This window comes from Brassica oleracea, chromosome C2 (genome assembly GCF_000695525.1).
Source record: "Brassica oleracea var. oleracea cultivar TO1000 chromosome C2, BOL, whole genome shotgun sequence".
NCBI classification, from domain to species: domain Eukaryota; kingdom Viridiplantae; phylum Streptophyta; class Magnoliopsida; order Brassicales; family Brassicaceae; genus Brassica; species Brassica oleracea.
Window position 1 is genome coordinate 45,427,174 of NC_027749.1, and position 15,992 is coordinate 45,443,165.

The 15,992-nt window shown below is 37.6% G+C and overlaps 4 protein-coding genes across 8 annotated transcripts; 2 read left to right on the top strand and 2 right to left on the bottom strand.

Moving 5' to 3' along the window:
- Positions 1-2,556: 2,556 nt before the first annotated feature.
- Positions 2,557-6,424, bottom strand: LOC106322632 (UPF0392 protein RCOM_0530710-like). Its single transcript, XM_013760714.1, has 8 exons — positions 6,163-6,424; positions 4,538-6,081; positions 3,953-4,194; positions 3,802-3,872; positions 3,538-3,704; positions 3,406-3,455; positions 3,245-3,319; positions 2,557-3,170 (listed from the first exon to the last, which is right to left on the bottom strand). Exons 1-8 carry the CDS (start codon positions 6,290-6,292, stop codon positions 2,717-2,719), a joined length of 2,733 nt encoding a protein of 910 aa, XP_013616168.1. The 5' UTR covers positions 6,293-6,424; the 3' UTR covers positions 2,557-2,716.
- A 689-nt stretch (positions 6,425-7,113) lies between these two features.
- Positions 7,114-8,831, top strand: LOC106325183. 5 transcript variants are annotated; one of them, XM_013763208.1, is made up of 4 exons: positions 7,114-7,254; positions 7,331-7,438; positions 8,306-8,370; positions 8,488-8,831. In XM_013763208.1, the coding sequence occupies exons 1-4, from the start codon at positions 7,156-7,158 to the stop codon at positions 8,636-8,638; spliced, it is 423 nt and encodes a 140-aa protein (XP_013618662.1). In that variant the 5' UTR covers positions 7,114-7,155; the 3' UTR covers positions 8,639-8,831. The 5 variants fall into 5 exon arrangements, with proteins under 5 accessions (XP_013618662.1, XP_013618664.1, XP_013618666.1 ...); XM_013763210.1 differs by having other exon boundaries at positions 8,517-8,831; XM_013763212.1 differs by having other exon boundaries at positions 8,306-8,365; positions 8,481-8,831.
- A 2,045-nt stretch (positions 8,832-10,876) lies between these two features.
- Positions 10,877-12,888, top strand: LOC106324713. The gene is made up of 5 exons (XM_013762685.1): positions 10,877-11,132; positions 11,530-12,086; positions 12,166-12,240; positions 12,334-12,385; positions 12,464-12,888. Exons 1-5 carry the CDS (start codon positions 11,061-11,063, stop codon positions 12,542-12,544), a joined length of 837 nt encoding a protein of 278 aa, XP_013618139.1. The 5' UTR covers positions 10,877-11,060; the 3' UTR covers positions 12,545-12,888.
- A 624-nt stretch (positions 12,889-13,512) lies between these two features.
- LOC106324732 (succinate dehydrogenase [ubiquinone] iron-sulfur subunit 1, mitochondrial-like) lies at positions 13,513-15,166 on the bottom strand. Its single transcript, XM_013762703.1, has 2 exons — positions 14,456-15,166; positions 13,513-13,884 (listed from the first exon to the last, which is right to left on the bottom strand). Exons 1-2 carry the CDS (start codon positions 15,106-15,108, stop codon positions 13,719-13,721), a joined length of 819 nt encoding a protein of 272 aa, XP_013618157.1. The 5' UTR covers positions 15,109-15,166; the 3' UTR covers positions 13,513-13,718.
- Between the last annotated feature and the right edge of the window lie 826 nt (positions 15,167-15,992).

Genomic DNA, 15,992 nt, shown 5'->3' on the forward strand with positions numbered 1-15,992 from the left:
ACATTTACGGTTTGATACGTTCTATTGTAAATCAGGCCATCTATATTATGGCGAGCTCTTCAAGACTTCGTATTGTATATACTTATAACCCCGGTTGTGTTCAAGAAAAAAAAAAACATCCGTCACCGTATGTACTAGCTCTCATGTTCCATCATACTTTGCACATGTTATACATTCATCATAAATTTCACAGGCCGTTTTTATTATAACAATTTTAACACACAGAAAATATTTAATGAATTTAGGAGTGTGAGACAACAGAGACAACAATAAAAGAAGATTAAAAACAAGAAAATAAATTTGATTCACAACTCACAAACGTTAAAAACCGAGATAAAGAGTTAGGAACTCAGTATATGAAACCAGCGACCAAAGCCACGGTGGTTGCAACCAAGCCAGTGAACATATCAGCAGCAACAATGACAGCGGAGTTTGGTTTCTTGGAGGAAGGTCCAGGTGCTGATGCGTGGTCGTGGCCGTCGCCTTCATGGTGGTCATGATCATCGTGTTTATCCTGAGCCGAAACGATCGCAATCATGGCCAACAGAAGATAAGCCACAGTGATCTGAATAAAGATCTTCTTCATCATGTTTGTTGGACGCTGGTTTCTGATCACGCTGCTAAGGATGATAAAATGTGAGACAAGACTCGTATGTGTTTTTTGTTGTGAATATGAGGTTCTGGAAAGTTGGTTTATATAGAGAAGTTTTAAACCTTTTGTGTGAAGATTTTTAAAAGTAATATATTTTTTAACTCCAGCTAGAAATTCTTTATAGTATTATTCTTATTAGTTTTGTTTTCAATAATGACATGTTGCCGGAGCTCTAACATGATTTTTCTTTTGTATATCTCAAATTATTTTGAAGATTAAGTTGATAAATTGGGAAAATGATTGTAACTGAATAAGATCAACCAAGAATAGAATATAAACTGATATCAAAACTCAGTAATAGAGTAGATGTTTGTCAGTATCTTAATTTTGTAACTTTACTTTTAATTTGAACTTCGACCCGCCTTTAACGCAGGTTTTTAATCATCATTACTTTAAAAATTGATTGGATCATTTTTATATCTTAATGTTCTTTAATTATTTTTATGAAATAGAAAATCTTGTGTGGTAGTCTACTTAGGAATATATCATTTGTTCATAGAAAATCTCATGGAGAATCTTAATAATTGAGAAATTTAATGAATTTTTCATTTTATTTTATTATTTTGTATCAACATTTTTTTTTTGAAATTATGGTAATCAAAATCATTTTTCATGCATGTCTCCTAGATCCTCTCTGAACTTACAAATTCTTTTGAATTTTGATTCCGAATAGTTTTAGTCTATGATAACCAAAGTTTGTGATCTGGTGGTGATTAATTTGAGAACAAATCCTAATACGGTAAAGCTGCCAAGATTCGAGTCTCGGCTAATAAAGAATTAACATTTTGGCATCACCAGAAACAAGAAACCGACATGTGAGCTGAAAACGTAGGCTGCTAACATGTGGCTAGTCTAGATTCATTTCTGTGAAGGCCAGGATATCCTTATATAATTCGGAAAAAAAAATTATCAATTTTAAATTTTCATTACATATAGTCACTAAATTATATCCAATCTAATGTTAAACTGGTTTGATAGATGAATCTAATTGTCATATATATATTGTTTACACAAGAATTCAAGGTATGAATAGATAGAACATGTTATAATATTTTTCTTTTTCTACAAATATGATATAGTTCGTTCATGTTATAGTGTTTTTAAAATTGATTGTTTAAATATATAGTAATCAATCATATAGGGGTTATATATGATACGCGCATAGTCTATTCATTTAAACGTTTCATAAAATGCTATGGGATAAAATGATTATAATATTCTCGGAGCTTAATCGAGATAGTTTTGTCAGTCGAGATAGAATAATATGCCAATTATTGAAAATATTGGATAATTTTTTTGCTTTATTCTGTAACATTATATGAAAATGACATAATACAGACGACCCAAACTCTTTTAGATTAGTGCCAACTTTAATTTGACAAAATTTGTATTGCCATTATGGCGACATTCTATGTACACATTCTACAGGTCTGCCAGTAATGATTTATTTTCCAGAAAAAAATTATATAAGTCAAAACTTTGTTTTTTTTTTTTTTTTGGGTCAAAAGTCAAAACTTTGTTTAAAAAACTATAAGAAATTAAGAAAGGAAGAACGTGAAGCCAAATTATTTTGTACATTGTTGAAACAGATTAGATTAATAAAATTGCATTTTAAACCAACTTTTTTCTTGTTTTTATATTTTTTTTGTTCTGAATTTACTTCCATTAACCGGAAAATGACTCTGATATCATCCCAGCCAGCCTCAACAAGACCACAAGCATGTAGTAACCAAATAGGTGCAGAAGAGAAAACAATAGCATCAAAATATCGATGAAAAACAATGCATGTTCGGCAAAACTATCACCCTTGGTTCGAGCTTCATGATGCGTATGAGTAGTGAACCCATGACCTCTCTGTATACAATGATTTTTATCTTTAGGCGTTTCTCAAGATCTTCAGATGCCAAAACGTTCTCTAAGAAATATAGATTTCAAGTAAACGGAAAAGAGACAACAATGAAGTTTTACAATGCGTTGTTGCAAGAAAACGTAAAGGAACACAATGTGGTTGGTTTTAAGATGTCATTGATAAAATGATCATCATCATTCATCAGCAACCATCTATCATTGCCTGCGAGCAGCTCTTGACGCCATAGCTCGTAGGTTAGCTCTTGCTCTCGACAGAGAAACATCCGACGAAGAAGAAGAAGAAGAAGAAGAAGAGGAAGTTGCCCCAGCCGCCGTAACGCCAAACGCAGACGCGAATTCCTGCCGCTGTAACCGCAACGCGAACGCTGCATCACTATCTTGATCCAACCTCACACTCCCCCCTCTCCTCCTCCTCTCGCTTCTCTCTTCAGACACAAGTAACCTCGAGATATCCTCTCTCTGCAACCTAGCTTGAAGCGCAGTTTCTCTGTTCCTGCTTCTTAGCCTATGATTAGAGTCTCTAGGGGTCGGCGTTTCCTTGCTTAGGAAGTTAGCGGAAGCAGAAGCTCGCTGTGCTTCGACTTCTTTAGGGAACAGAAGCTGGATTGTGTTCCAAAGAACCGTATTCACCGTGCAATACTTTCCATTTCTGCATAGTTAAACACCATTGTTATATAAAGTTCAAAGCTTTTTCTATCTGAAAAACTCATAGAGTTTGATTACCCTATAAGTTGCCTGCATTTAGGGCATTTCCTTCCACACTTATCTGCTGCAGACCGTAAACACTTCTTGCAGAAGCTACACAGACACAAGATTGAACAAGTCAATACCAAATTCACCATACAAAGACAATCATGTGGTGTTTGTTGTGTAGTTAAATCTACCTGTGTCCACAAGTTGTAGTACTTGGTTCAAAGCAAATCTCAAGACAAATCTGCAGAATCACAAAGCAAACAGGTTTAAGAACACTAATCAAGTAATTACCCAAAAAAAAATCTAAAGATTCAGAATCATACTGCACAAGACAGCTCGTCACGAAGCTTATCAATGCAAGGAAGAACAACAGAAGTTGTGTTCTTCTCCTCTGGCAAGATCTTCTCATCCTCCTCTGCCTTCTTCTCTTCTTTTGTTTCTGGTTTTGTCTCCTTGTTCTTTCTCTTCTTCTTCTCTGCAGATTTTTCCTCTGAAACCAAAACAGAGCAAAAATAAAAAAAATTCAATCTTTATCTCTAATTTCATGGATCCTAATGTTTCCACCACAAGATCAATAAAGGTAGTACCTTCGCGTCTAATTACTTCATCAAGATCAATAACAGGTAACGGATTAGAACTCTGCTTAATCCTTTGCCTCCTGGAATTCAAAATAAAAATCGAAACTTTTATAAAAACAGAGGATCCTAATCTGAAGAAACCCTAAAGAAAATTGGTTACCTTCTTGAACCCGAAGAAGGTGGGCTTGTTTTAGACAACAGATTGGATCGTCTCCTTCTCTTAGATGAACTTCTTTCAGGGGTGTCTTCCACCACGAAGCTAGCGATTATCAGATCCTCTTCGTCCCAACCCGCCAGAGCCGCCGCCGATTTGAATCTCGGGCTGATAAAAATCTCCGCGCTTGATCCATCTACGGATCGATTAGTAGCTTTGGATGGTGTTTCACTCACCATTTTCGAGATCTAGGGCTCGTGTTTACTGTTGATTCCTCGGAGAACGCTCCAGAGAGAGAGAGGAAGGAAGATAATAGTTCTCTCCAACGGTCGGATTCCATTTTTTTAAATCTTGATTTCTAATGGGCCTATGGGCCTATGTAACTAAGATATTTACATTTGATTTCTTTCTGCTTTTACGTATCTATTCCGTATTTACTACATTTTATTTGTAAACTGCCTTATTTTTACAGAGAAATTACAGAGAAAAAATCTGTCTTACATGAACTAAAAGAAAATTATTTTGAGTTTTATTCAGCTCTTGTTAAATCTGTCGACCTATCCTAGTATGGGCCAACGAGGCCTTTTTAACTCTATCTTCATCTTCCTCTCCTTCCCATATCAAACGCTGCGTTTTATTGTCTTTGAACCTCTCCCATACTTGATCTCTAAGCCCAGTGTCATTAACCTCACAGAATCTCTCGGCCCAATCAGGTGGTTCGACCGGTCGGGTTCCCAAACCGGGTGCCCGATCTCTCGACCCCACATTCTCATCGTTCTGCCAATCCGCCACGTAAGTCGCGACTCTCCTATAAAACTTCTCTTTAAAAACCTCCCAAACCTGATACTTGTAGTGGTTAATTACCATAACATCCTTATCCACGTCAGCAAACGTGAACGTATCTTTCAAATGAAAATGGTGCACCACGTTGATCAGCGTCGCGTTCATCGCCTCCGGCCGGAGTATGCTTTTGTGTCTCTCCGGTAAAACCACACGGCAAGTGTATCCCTCAGTGACTCCACCACGAGGCCGTTTACGCAAACCGGACGGTCCAAAACTGTGGCACGGCGTTCGAATTTCACCTATCGTATTGGAGACGGTGTGGTTTCTGATGATGCTGGTTAATGTTTGACCGGAAGGGATGTAGTAGAACTCGTCGACGTCGATGAACGCGACCCAATCGCAATCGCTCCTTGCACGAATCGCGCAATTGGAGAATCCCGCTTCCTGAGTCTTGATCCACGGCCAGAAATGTCTCGTGATGTTGTAGCCGCGGCTTTTGAGATCTCTGATCTCTGCGATTATATCGTCGTCGCTGTTGTTGTCGTAGATGAACCACCGCTGAACGCCGATTCCGGCGTGGTACATCACCCACTCTCTTAAAACGGCGGCTGCGTTTCGCGTCATGGTACAGACGCACATCTCAAACGGTTTCCGTCGCGGCGGGTTAATGATCCGACCCGGTTGAGCGATCGAGGGAAGCATTCCGGTTCCTCCTTTAATTCTAACCGAGACTTTAACCGGCCCATGGGCTGATTTTGGGCCGCCATCTAACACAGTTAACGGAGTTCTGCACCGTATAATCTCCTGCGCCGCGGAGATCACGTCTGATCTTATTAACCGATTATGTCTCGCGAAATCCCAGCCGTACACGCACTCGTATCTCGACACGTCGGCAACTCTCCCCGGCCGTAGATTTAAACCCTTGACGAAAACCACCGTGGAGTTATCGTGATCGATCACGGCGTCGTAAACAAGCCAATCCCATTGGTGAGTGGGCCCAGCGGGAATGTGATCATCCGCCGTCCATCTCGACACCGCAAGCGATACGTTGTATCCACGTGGCGTTTCAGGGCACCGTACGATCTGGCCGTTAAATTTGTCGCTGTCAACCGCCGTCGGATACTCCTTCCGTAGCTTCGACGAGTCACCGCCGCCGGAGAAAACGCAAACCAGATCGCCTTTGGTATATAACCGAAGAGACGGAGGGTATTTAAGGAAAACCAGCGTCTGCTCAGGTAACTTCACCGCTTCGCGAATCGAAACCGCCGGAGACAGCGTTACGGACTCACGGCGGAGAACCGCTTTGGCCGTTGGGAAGTTTATCGTCGTACGTACCACCGGGCGAAACTTACCTGCTAAATTTAAATTTTTAGTTTCTGATTAACAGAATTGAAAAAATAAAATAAAATAAAAAACTCGGATCATAATTATACCTCTAAAGACGAACATGGTGGAGAAGAGAACGAAGGAGAAGACAAACAGAACGACGAACCAGAAAAACGTCCTCCACGTTAGAACGACGTCGCTTCCGCAAACACCACTGAGTTTCCTACGATTTTTCATCTCCTACGCCGCCGATATCGCCGGCGTTGGCCGTCTATGTATTGGAGAAGAAGCTATGTTCTATGTTGCTCCTTCTTGTAAGCCCCCACGAGAATAAAGGTTGATGATTAGCAGAAGAATAGAATTTCTTTATTTTTCTTTTCAAATTTCCTTTTAATTAAAAAAAAAGTAAAAAATAAATTTACCTGAAGAATATGAATGAAAGTCACGAACTTGGGGGAACGAGAAATTCTCTAAAACTACTGGTATCCTATTAATTTAACTGCTTTATTGAGTAAATGAATTTACTTTCACCGACGGTTTTTTTTACTTCACTTTCTTTGACGTTGAGTTTTTGCTGAGAATCCTTTTAACTTCTCTCATCCGGTAATTAATAGGAAAATCACCTAATTAATCATTTATTTATTAATATAATTTTCGTATAAGTCACATTGGGAAAAAAATATGTTTATAGCTTCACGAGTTATACTTATACCTTGCATATAATACTTATACATTGACCAAAAAAAATAAAATAATAATAATACTTATACCTTGCGTATTATATGTTTATATCTTTACAGCTTTTATAACTTTAAAGTCTTTAACCATTTCAGAGAAAATATTTTTTATATTGTTTTGATTTTCCGAGTGAGGCGTGAGCTTATTTAGGTAGTACTCTACTCGCCACCTTTATCTTTGACTAAAGTTTGTGGAGTAAGTGGGACCCAACCAGCACTAAGTTCCACTATACGTCGTCGTTTGTTATTCGTTATTAAAAATCAAAGCAATTCAGCCCAAAAGGCCTGTAATTGGGCCAAATAATGAACGTTAACGGGGAGTGAGATGATCTGAGCGAGAAGAGTCGTCGTCTGAACAAGAAAATGTTGTCGATTACGAGAGTGATTAGCCGGAGAATCCACGGAAAGGGTGATGTAGCTGTTCCAAAACTCTCAGGATTCTCTATTGTATCTCCCAAAAACGTAAGCTTCCGCTGTGTGTTTTAAAACTCTGCATTCGACGATATTGGAATCTGATTAATCGATTATCCGTTTGAAGGTTGAGGTAGAGTATGCAGATGGCAGCAAGTTCAGTTTCTCTTCTGAGTTTCTGAGAGTGCATAGCCCAGCTGCTGATGGAAAAGTCAGATCAATCGGTGGTGAAAAGGTGAAAACTTTATGCATCAAAGATGGTTTCCAAGCCACATGATTTCTAGACTTTGATACTCTTGTCTTTAGCTCATCTTCTAGGCATGCTTATTGCAATAATGTGACAGCTTCCTTTTGAGGGCTACACTAGCATTGGATGCTGGTTTTGTTTGTTTGTATGTTTCTTGGACCAGCTAAGATTATAGCCACTAGCGAGTTGTTCTTTCTCCCATGTCCTAACTTATACTTTGGTTCTAGATGGATTGTTTGCAAAAATCAAGTCTAGTTGGTTTGGTTCTTTGGCTTTTGTATAACCATTCAGTGAAATTAGTGACAGCTAGTCCGTTGTTCTCGTCACAACATGTACTTGAAACTCAAGACCGAGTTTTAGTTTATGTAGATGAGGCTACGGCTAGCCAATATGTTGTATTGTTGTTTCTCTACCTTACGACTACTAGTTTGCTTGCTCTATTGGGCCATTGGCTGAAAATTGGTAGATCCTTGGTTTGTTTCGAAAAAGATGATGTCTTTTAAGTATGAGTCGGCAATGATGTATGTGATGCTATGGCAACTGACTACTTTGATCATTAATATAAAGTCAAAAAGTCTGCAATGATGTTGATTCTAGCAATGAGTCCTGGTGTTGTTTTCTTTGCGTTATGGCTACTAGTTTTCACTTCTTATGGACGGTTTTTATCAAAAATGCAGTCTTTAAGAATCTTAGCAATTAGTCTTGCTGTTGCTCGTTTGCCTTATTAATTGTCTGACTAATCAACATAGATTCTAGTGGGACAAACTTTAAGCTCTACTCTTTACACTATGGCATCAAGTTTTGCTGATTTCATCTTTGGCCTAATCAATTTTTGTTTTTGTTTTTTTCAATCAGGTGATATCTGGAAGGCGGTATGTAGGAATCATGTCTGCAGAACCGGTGGGAAACTATGGGGCAAGGTACTAACAAATCCCTCTCAAGGTCATTCATTATAACTTAAGCCACCAGAGATGCTGAGAACTTTTGTTTTAGTTTTGCTTAGAACTTTTATTTTTTATTTTTGTTTGAGGATTCAGGTTAGTGTTTGATGACTTGCATAGAACAGGAATATACCCATGGGACTATTTCTATGAGCTTGGGAGCAATAAGCTTGGTCTCATGAGAAGCTATATCAAGATTCTTCAAAAGCATCATCTCAGCCGTGAACCTCCTCCGAGAAGGAAATGATTCTTACCAATGTGTTTTGCAACTTTTATTCAAAGTGTGATAGAATCCATGTTGTGCAGAAACATGGAATCTTGTTTTCTTTCAGAGTGCTCTTATTTAAAATCACCCTCATTAGACGTGATTATAAAACCACGAATATTCTGCAAAACGTCAAACACACTAAAAGTTTTAAAATAGTAGTCATCTTTTTTAATCTTCAAGTCTCCTCACTTATTATTTTCATATAAAAATGTTCTCTATAATTATTTATGTTAATAGTGTACACCAAGCCCTTTGTACGTAATATATTTTTTGCTTTCGATATCAGAAGTTTCATTGTCAAATCGTTTTATATTTTGAGCTATCGGACATTTGCTAGATGTATATTTTTGCATTAATTAACTTTTATTTGTCAACGTATATTTTAAATTAATAATGTGAATACGTATTTGTTTTTCGTGAATAAGTATACTATGTTGTTTTAAAATAATTTAAATTTCCAAAAGTTTTAAATATACAAGGGGATATGATAACATAATGTGGGCTTCGCTCGCTACTTCTGCCCTTGATTTATCTTTTTTAGTGTAGCCCCAACTAATAATTCTATAGCTTTTTGGGACAATTATTGATTATTCAATAGATTAAGACATAAATACTTTATTTTATAGCGACTGAAATGTGTAGAATCATTGAAACTTAAATTAATAACTGAAAAAACAAAGGAAGTTGTAATCATTAATCGCTAAACGTTAAAACGAATGCAAAATAAAACAGCTTTATATAACCGGTCTGGAATAGTGTTGCTTTCTGTGATGGTTGAAGCGTAATGTATCGTACTAACTACCATGTTAGAGATTACTTGCAATCTAAAGCTGTCTTTTTGGTGTTACAAAATATTCTAAAACGGTTGTACACACCAACGTTGATACCTCCTACTTCATCTACTTTATTTACCACCAACGATCCAACGAAACTATATACAATTAGAAAAAAAAAAAATTATATACGATTAAAATGTTTTTAGGGGAAGTAACATCGAATCTAATAGAACTCATAAACCTCTGAAAAAATGCAATATGATTTGCTTACTTACATTCACTTTTTTGTTGTTGTTTGATTAGCAAACTTGTTTACCTTTTCAATACATTGTCAAACTACTATTAGCACTTGTTGACTCTTCATCTTTGTATCTCGATTAGATACATGGTTTATTGTAAAATAAATATTCTTGGAAATCAACATTTTAAATCGCTTAGTCCAAAGCATTTTAATACTATCAAGAAATGTAGATAACCACGATACAAATACCATTCTTGTATTGTTCCAAACTTTTACCAAACGGTGTTGCTATAAAGTCTAACCAAAAAGTTGTGATAACATATCAAACGCAAATTAGATGGTGGTGAAATTATATTTTATGCAGGGTAGGTAAATATTAGGTGTTTTTAAAATAGTGGTACAATGATACGTTTTGTTACGAGATAGTAATTCATATAGAGGATCAGATGAGCAAGCTCACTCCCAACTCATTAATGTTTATATAATATCCCTGAAAATCATAAAATCGTATTATTATTTTTCAGATCTTATAAACTCTATCTTAACGCACTTATATTTCCCTGTCAAACTGAAAAAGAGAAAGAAAATAAACTGGATGGTGAAAATAGTCTCTTGCAAAAAATATTTTAAATAAATACATTAAAGATTTTCTAATAACATGTTCTCATTACATTACAAAGTACAAACATTCATATAGACATAAAGTAACGTTCAATTTACATATAAACGGGAAATCCTGGGTTTAAATCCATTTTATTTTATTTTTGTAAATTGTAGTTGGTAAAAAAACATTCCAGAAATAGAATTAAAAAGTTTCATAATAAATAAAAATATGCAAATATTAAAGGACTCGAAAATCGGTTGCCAAGAAGAAGACCAAGTTTCTGGAATTTCTGACAAGAGGAAAAAAAAAATTTGTCAGCCAGAAAACATTTTATTTTCCTTTTGCTTCAATTCTCAACCACTTCATTTCAACGACCACACATATCATAAAATCATTTCTTCCAAGTTTTTATAATTCTAACCCCTTTTTTTTTTTTTTTTTTTTTTTTAACACCCCCTTTTCAATTCCTATCCTCAAAAAATAACAAAAACTTACAAAAATTTAAACATTAATTTATGTTTTGATTTTATCTTCAAATTGTTGGTGGGACCCAGATCTAAATAATATTCTTGAGATCTTCTCCCCACCTCAGCTTGAGAGAAAATCTGAGTTCCCTTTCAACGACATACATACAGAGAGAGAGAGAGAGAGATTAAACATTTCTCCCCTTTCAAATTTTGAATTTCAAGAGACGTTTTATTGACGACGAAGCAAAAACACTTTCCTCAGAAAAATAAAAATAAAAGCTTTAATTTTGTTTGTTCATCTTGAAGCTAAAAAATGGGTGAATCTGCAGTTCTAGCTCATTCATATTCCTTCGCAGCTCCTATAACCCGCACCGATTCTCATGAGGTTAGTTTCTTCTTCTACGATTTATTGATTCCTTTCTATTTTAAAAAGCTCTGTTTTTTTTTTTTTTTTTGGAAATTTTCCCGGAAAATATCCAACGGAAACTGGGCTCTGTTCTATAAGCTTTTCATGAATACCCACCAAGAAAGTTTCAACCTTTATCGATATTGAACAACGAAAGCTTCTGGGTTTGTTGTTAATGGAGTCTCTAAGAAACCAAATATGAAAAGTTTCATTCTAGAGAGAGAAAGTAGCAGATAGTTTCAGCTGAAAGTTTCCAACTTTGGATTCTAGAGAGAGAGAGGAAGCAAACGATTAGTTTCTTCATTAGATTCAACTGAAAAGTTTCGAACTTTGTGATTTTGATTTGAGTTTTATTTTATTTTTATTTTTTTTGCAGGATCACACGAACCATGCGCTTAGCCAATCAATCTCGTTTGGGAAGTTCATGACGGAGAATCTTGAGTGGGGCAAGTGGTCAACGTTTTCGCACAAGAAGTATGTAGAAGAAGCAGAGAAGTACTCTCGTCCTGGCTCCGTCGCTCAGAAGAAAGCCTTCTTCGAAGCTCATTACAAGAGAATAGCCGAAGCCAAGAAAGCTGCAACGGAAGAGCAACCTACCGTAACGCCTGCTGAGGTTTTGCTTCAGGCTTTGGAGACGCAGCCTCCGTTGAGTTTGTTACCGGAGGAAGAATCAACCACCGAGAGGAAAAGTATTCAAAACGACGACGTTCTTGCTGGTGCTGTGGATGATGAAATGGAAGAAGAGATGGAGAATGGTTTGGTTGATGAGTGTGATGACAAGGAGCAAGATGAAGAGTTGTTGAAAGAGGAGAAAACTAGGAGATCGATGACCAAGAACAGACCGGTGTTTAGATTGTCTCTGGAGAAAACAATCCCCCCTCCTAAACCTATAGATACAAGGACAGAGATTGCTACTACACCAGAGAAAACAAGGTTTGTTGTTTCTCTCTATGTAACACTAATCTTTGTCGGCAAAATATATCACTCTTTACTGATTGTTTTCAAAATACAGCGAAAGACCGATAACTCAAATCTCAGGGAAGACTGAAGAGAAACCAGTTCACCGCAAGAAATTCAGTTTCTTCAAGTAAGTCAGACTCTCTCTTTGTGTTTTTCTTCTTTGTTATTATTGGTTTTGTTACTGTTTTTGATTATGGTTGGTTCTTTGTTTTACCTCCAGCTGTTTCAGGGGTGGTGCTAAAACTCGAGATCAGAATCATAGCAGGAAGAAGGTAAGAAGATCTTTCTTCAAATGAAATCACATGGTCACATCAAGATGATTCTCATATTATCTGTTGCGTGTCGCGCAGGGAAAGAGGGAGACAAAGAAACAGAAGAAGCAGTTTCTCTGTCTTTGTTTCAAGCCCAAAACTGTAAGAAGGGAATCTTAAAGAAAGCCTAAAGAAGCTTAAAGAAAATAACGTTGAAGAAACTCTTTGGGAAACAAAGACACTACACACAAGTCTTGCACATGGCGAATGGAAGAATAAAAGAGATCGATCTTAGGGTTCTCAAAAACTCAGATCGTTCGATCAAGCTACTACTTAGTGATTAAACACAAACTATTTCGTTATTACGTAGATGTCAACGAGTATGCTTTTTTTTCACCAGTTTATGAAGAGAGACTCGAGTACAATAGGAAAAAAAAAACTGGAAGTAGCTTCTTTTGTTTCATGTACTATGTAATGAAGAACAAGTCCAGTTTCTTGATTTGATCTGAATCTTGTTCTTTGAACTTGGCTCTTGTTTGATAATCACAATACTAAAGGTATCAACTTTACGTAAAGGGTTATATAAAATAATCAAGTTACATTCTACTAAAGAAAAAGCTGATCCACGTGAGAGGGGAATTATCGTTACTTTCTTTTTCAGACCAAACATCTTCTTCATCGTTATCCAACACATGTTCCATCATAACCCCAACATCATAAAAACTCATGCTTTCATCATTGTTTTGAGACCCACCATCTCCTTTATCGCTGTTATGTCCGTTCTCTCTCCCTCCATTGTTTCAGCCTCAGCTTCAGCTTTAGCTTCTCCTCCGCCTTTTTCAGAATCGTCGCCATTCCCGTTAAGATCGGATAAACTGATGAGGTTCAAAACGGATCCAGGTCCGGTATTGATCCGACACGTCAGCAGTTTGTAGCTGGACGAAGCGATGTCTGTTGTTTTCTCAGCAAACCGGAGGTTGTTTCTCTATGTTGCAATCACAGAAAAATGTTTCACAATCGTTGTTGCAACCTGCCGTTCAATTCTATGGCTAAGCTATGTTAATCTACCACGTTGTGTTCATGTGTAAGTAGATGAATATTTCTAAAAAACAATGCAGGTGGAACACAACAGAGAAAGATTAGTAGATGAGGTTTAAGTTTTCTTCACTTTTATTACTTAAAAGAGATTTTGAGCAAGATACAACCACAAAGCTCATCTAATTGGGAAGACTTGCCAAAAGAGTTTCTTTCAGGTGCTAATATCTGGCAACAACAATACAAAAAATGAATTGAAAATCCAAGACTCTGTGAAGATTATTAGCTTCAGTGACCGCACAACACTTCAAAAAGCAGTTCAACGCTGAAGCTGCTTGATATGCGCGATCTGTTTGCCTGGGTTCAAACCCTTTGGACATGCACGAGCACAGTTCAAGATTGTATGGCAACGGTAAAGCTTGAACTCGTTGTCAATAGCCTCAAGTCTTTCCTTAGTGTACTCATCACGACTGTCGCTTATCCACCTGCACATTTGAAAACAAGTATTTTGTTAAAATACACATCGAATGGTCAAAACGTTATCTACTGCCTCGATTAACATCAGCTTCCCAAAACCAAAAAAACATTGAACATACTGTTCCTATAATTAGATACATTGGAAACACCAATTCAAGCACAAAAACAGAAGTGAAGCTCCACAAAAGTCCAACCAATACAGCTAACAACAAGATATATATACACGAATCTTCCCAACCATCCATGCAAATTCTGAAAACAGGTTCCTAAGTCCTACAACATGCACCCATCAAAAAAAAAAAAAAAACTCGAATAGTGTTACAAACACATCGAAAAATCAAAACTTTATCTACTGACTCGATAAAAAAAACAACTTCCCAAACCAAAACATTGAACATACCGTTTCTACAATTAGACACAAGCCGAATCAATGACTATACATGAATCTTCCCAACCATCCATTCAAATTCTCAAAGCAGGTTCCTAAGTCCTACAATTTGCAACCTATTCCCATCAAAAACCCAACTTCTATATCCACTATTCACAAGCCATCAACACTATCAACCTCGTATCTTTTACCTGTTAGCATGTAGCAAAGCAGCAGGGCCAAGATAAGACTCAGGGTTCCACCAATAACTAGGACACGACGTGCTACAACACGCACAGAGAATACACTCATACATCCCATCAAGCTTAGCCCTATCCTTCTTACTCTGCAAAATCTCCTTCCCAGGCTCAGACGCCGGACTCTTCCTCTTCAGCCACGGCTCGATACTCTTATACTGATTATAAAAGTTCGTCATGTCCACCACCAGATCCTTGATCACGAACATATGCGGCAAGGGAGTGATCGTCGTCTCCTTGGATCCCTCCTCGATCTTCGTCAAGCACGCGAGCCCGTTGCACCCGTCGATGTTCATCGCGCACGAGCCGCAGATCCCTTCTCGGCACGAGCGGCGGAAGGTGAGGGACGGATCCATCTCGTTCTTGATCTTGATTAGGGCGTCGAGGACCATCGGGCCACAGTCCTTGAGGTCGATCTGGTAGTCTTGGAGCTCGGGCTTGCTGGGGTTGTCGGGGTTCCATCGGTAGATCTGGAACGTCTTCAGGTTCGATGCTTTGCCGCCGTTATCCGTTGAGGAAGCTGTGCATCGCGACGGGATTAGCCTCGCCGCGGTGGTTAATCGCGACGGATTGGTTCTAACGAATCTTCCGATTAAACCGGAGGCCATTTTCAAGGAGCGAAATAAACGATGAAGATTTGAAATGGTTGAATATTAATTATCCCCTGTACGTAAAAAAGAGAAGTCAGTTTACCGATTTCTTATGACCTGGCGGCAATCTTCTCAAGAAAATTCTTATAATTCTATTGTTTGATTTTTTAGATTTTTTTTTTCTTTTTATTCAATCGCGTACAAGAAGTGGAAAACACCGTCGTATTTTTTAGAATTTTTTTTTTATTTAATCGCGTATCAATTAAAGGGAGATATGGTTTGAAACCGATAAAGACGGTCCGAGCATATGAGTTTGCTTCTCGACACTCTGAAGACTCAATCAGATCCATGGCGGCAAGAAGCGACGAGCAGATGAGTTTCCTTCTCTCCACCATCGATCAGATCGACGAGGTGAAGTTTGTCGATACTCTCGGAATATACAGAGTTTTTGGTTTCTCTAATTGGATTCGATAGCAATTATCGTCAGCTGAGATTGAATCGAGAATTCGATAGCGATTATCATCAGCTACGACTAGAAACTACGATCTGCTTATTAACATTTTGATGCTTTGTATGTAATTGAGTGATTAACCTGCAGAGATCGAAAGGTTCAAGAAGCTACATACATAATCGTTAAACAACTTCGTTGACCAGGTATTATTAACTTTTGAAGTTTTTCTAGCTATCTGTTTCTTGCTGTTGAGTTATTGATTCTCTTAAACTGGTTTAACATTCAGCTTGAGCATCGAACTAATTGCCACGTGAAGAGAAGTATTTCGCGGACTGTCTCCTGATGGAACAAGAAGAGAAAACTGACATTTACAACAAACTTGGATTCGACTTCAGTCTCTGAAGAAGGAATGTAAGATTCTCTTCTCCTTACTAACTCAACAAGCATTTAG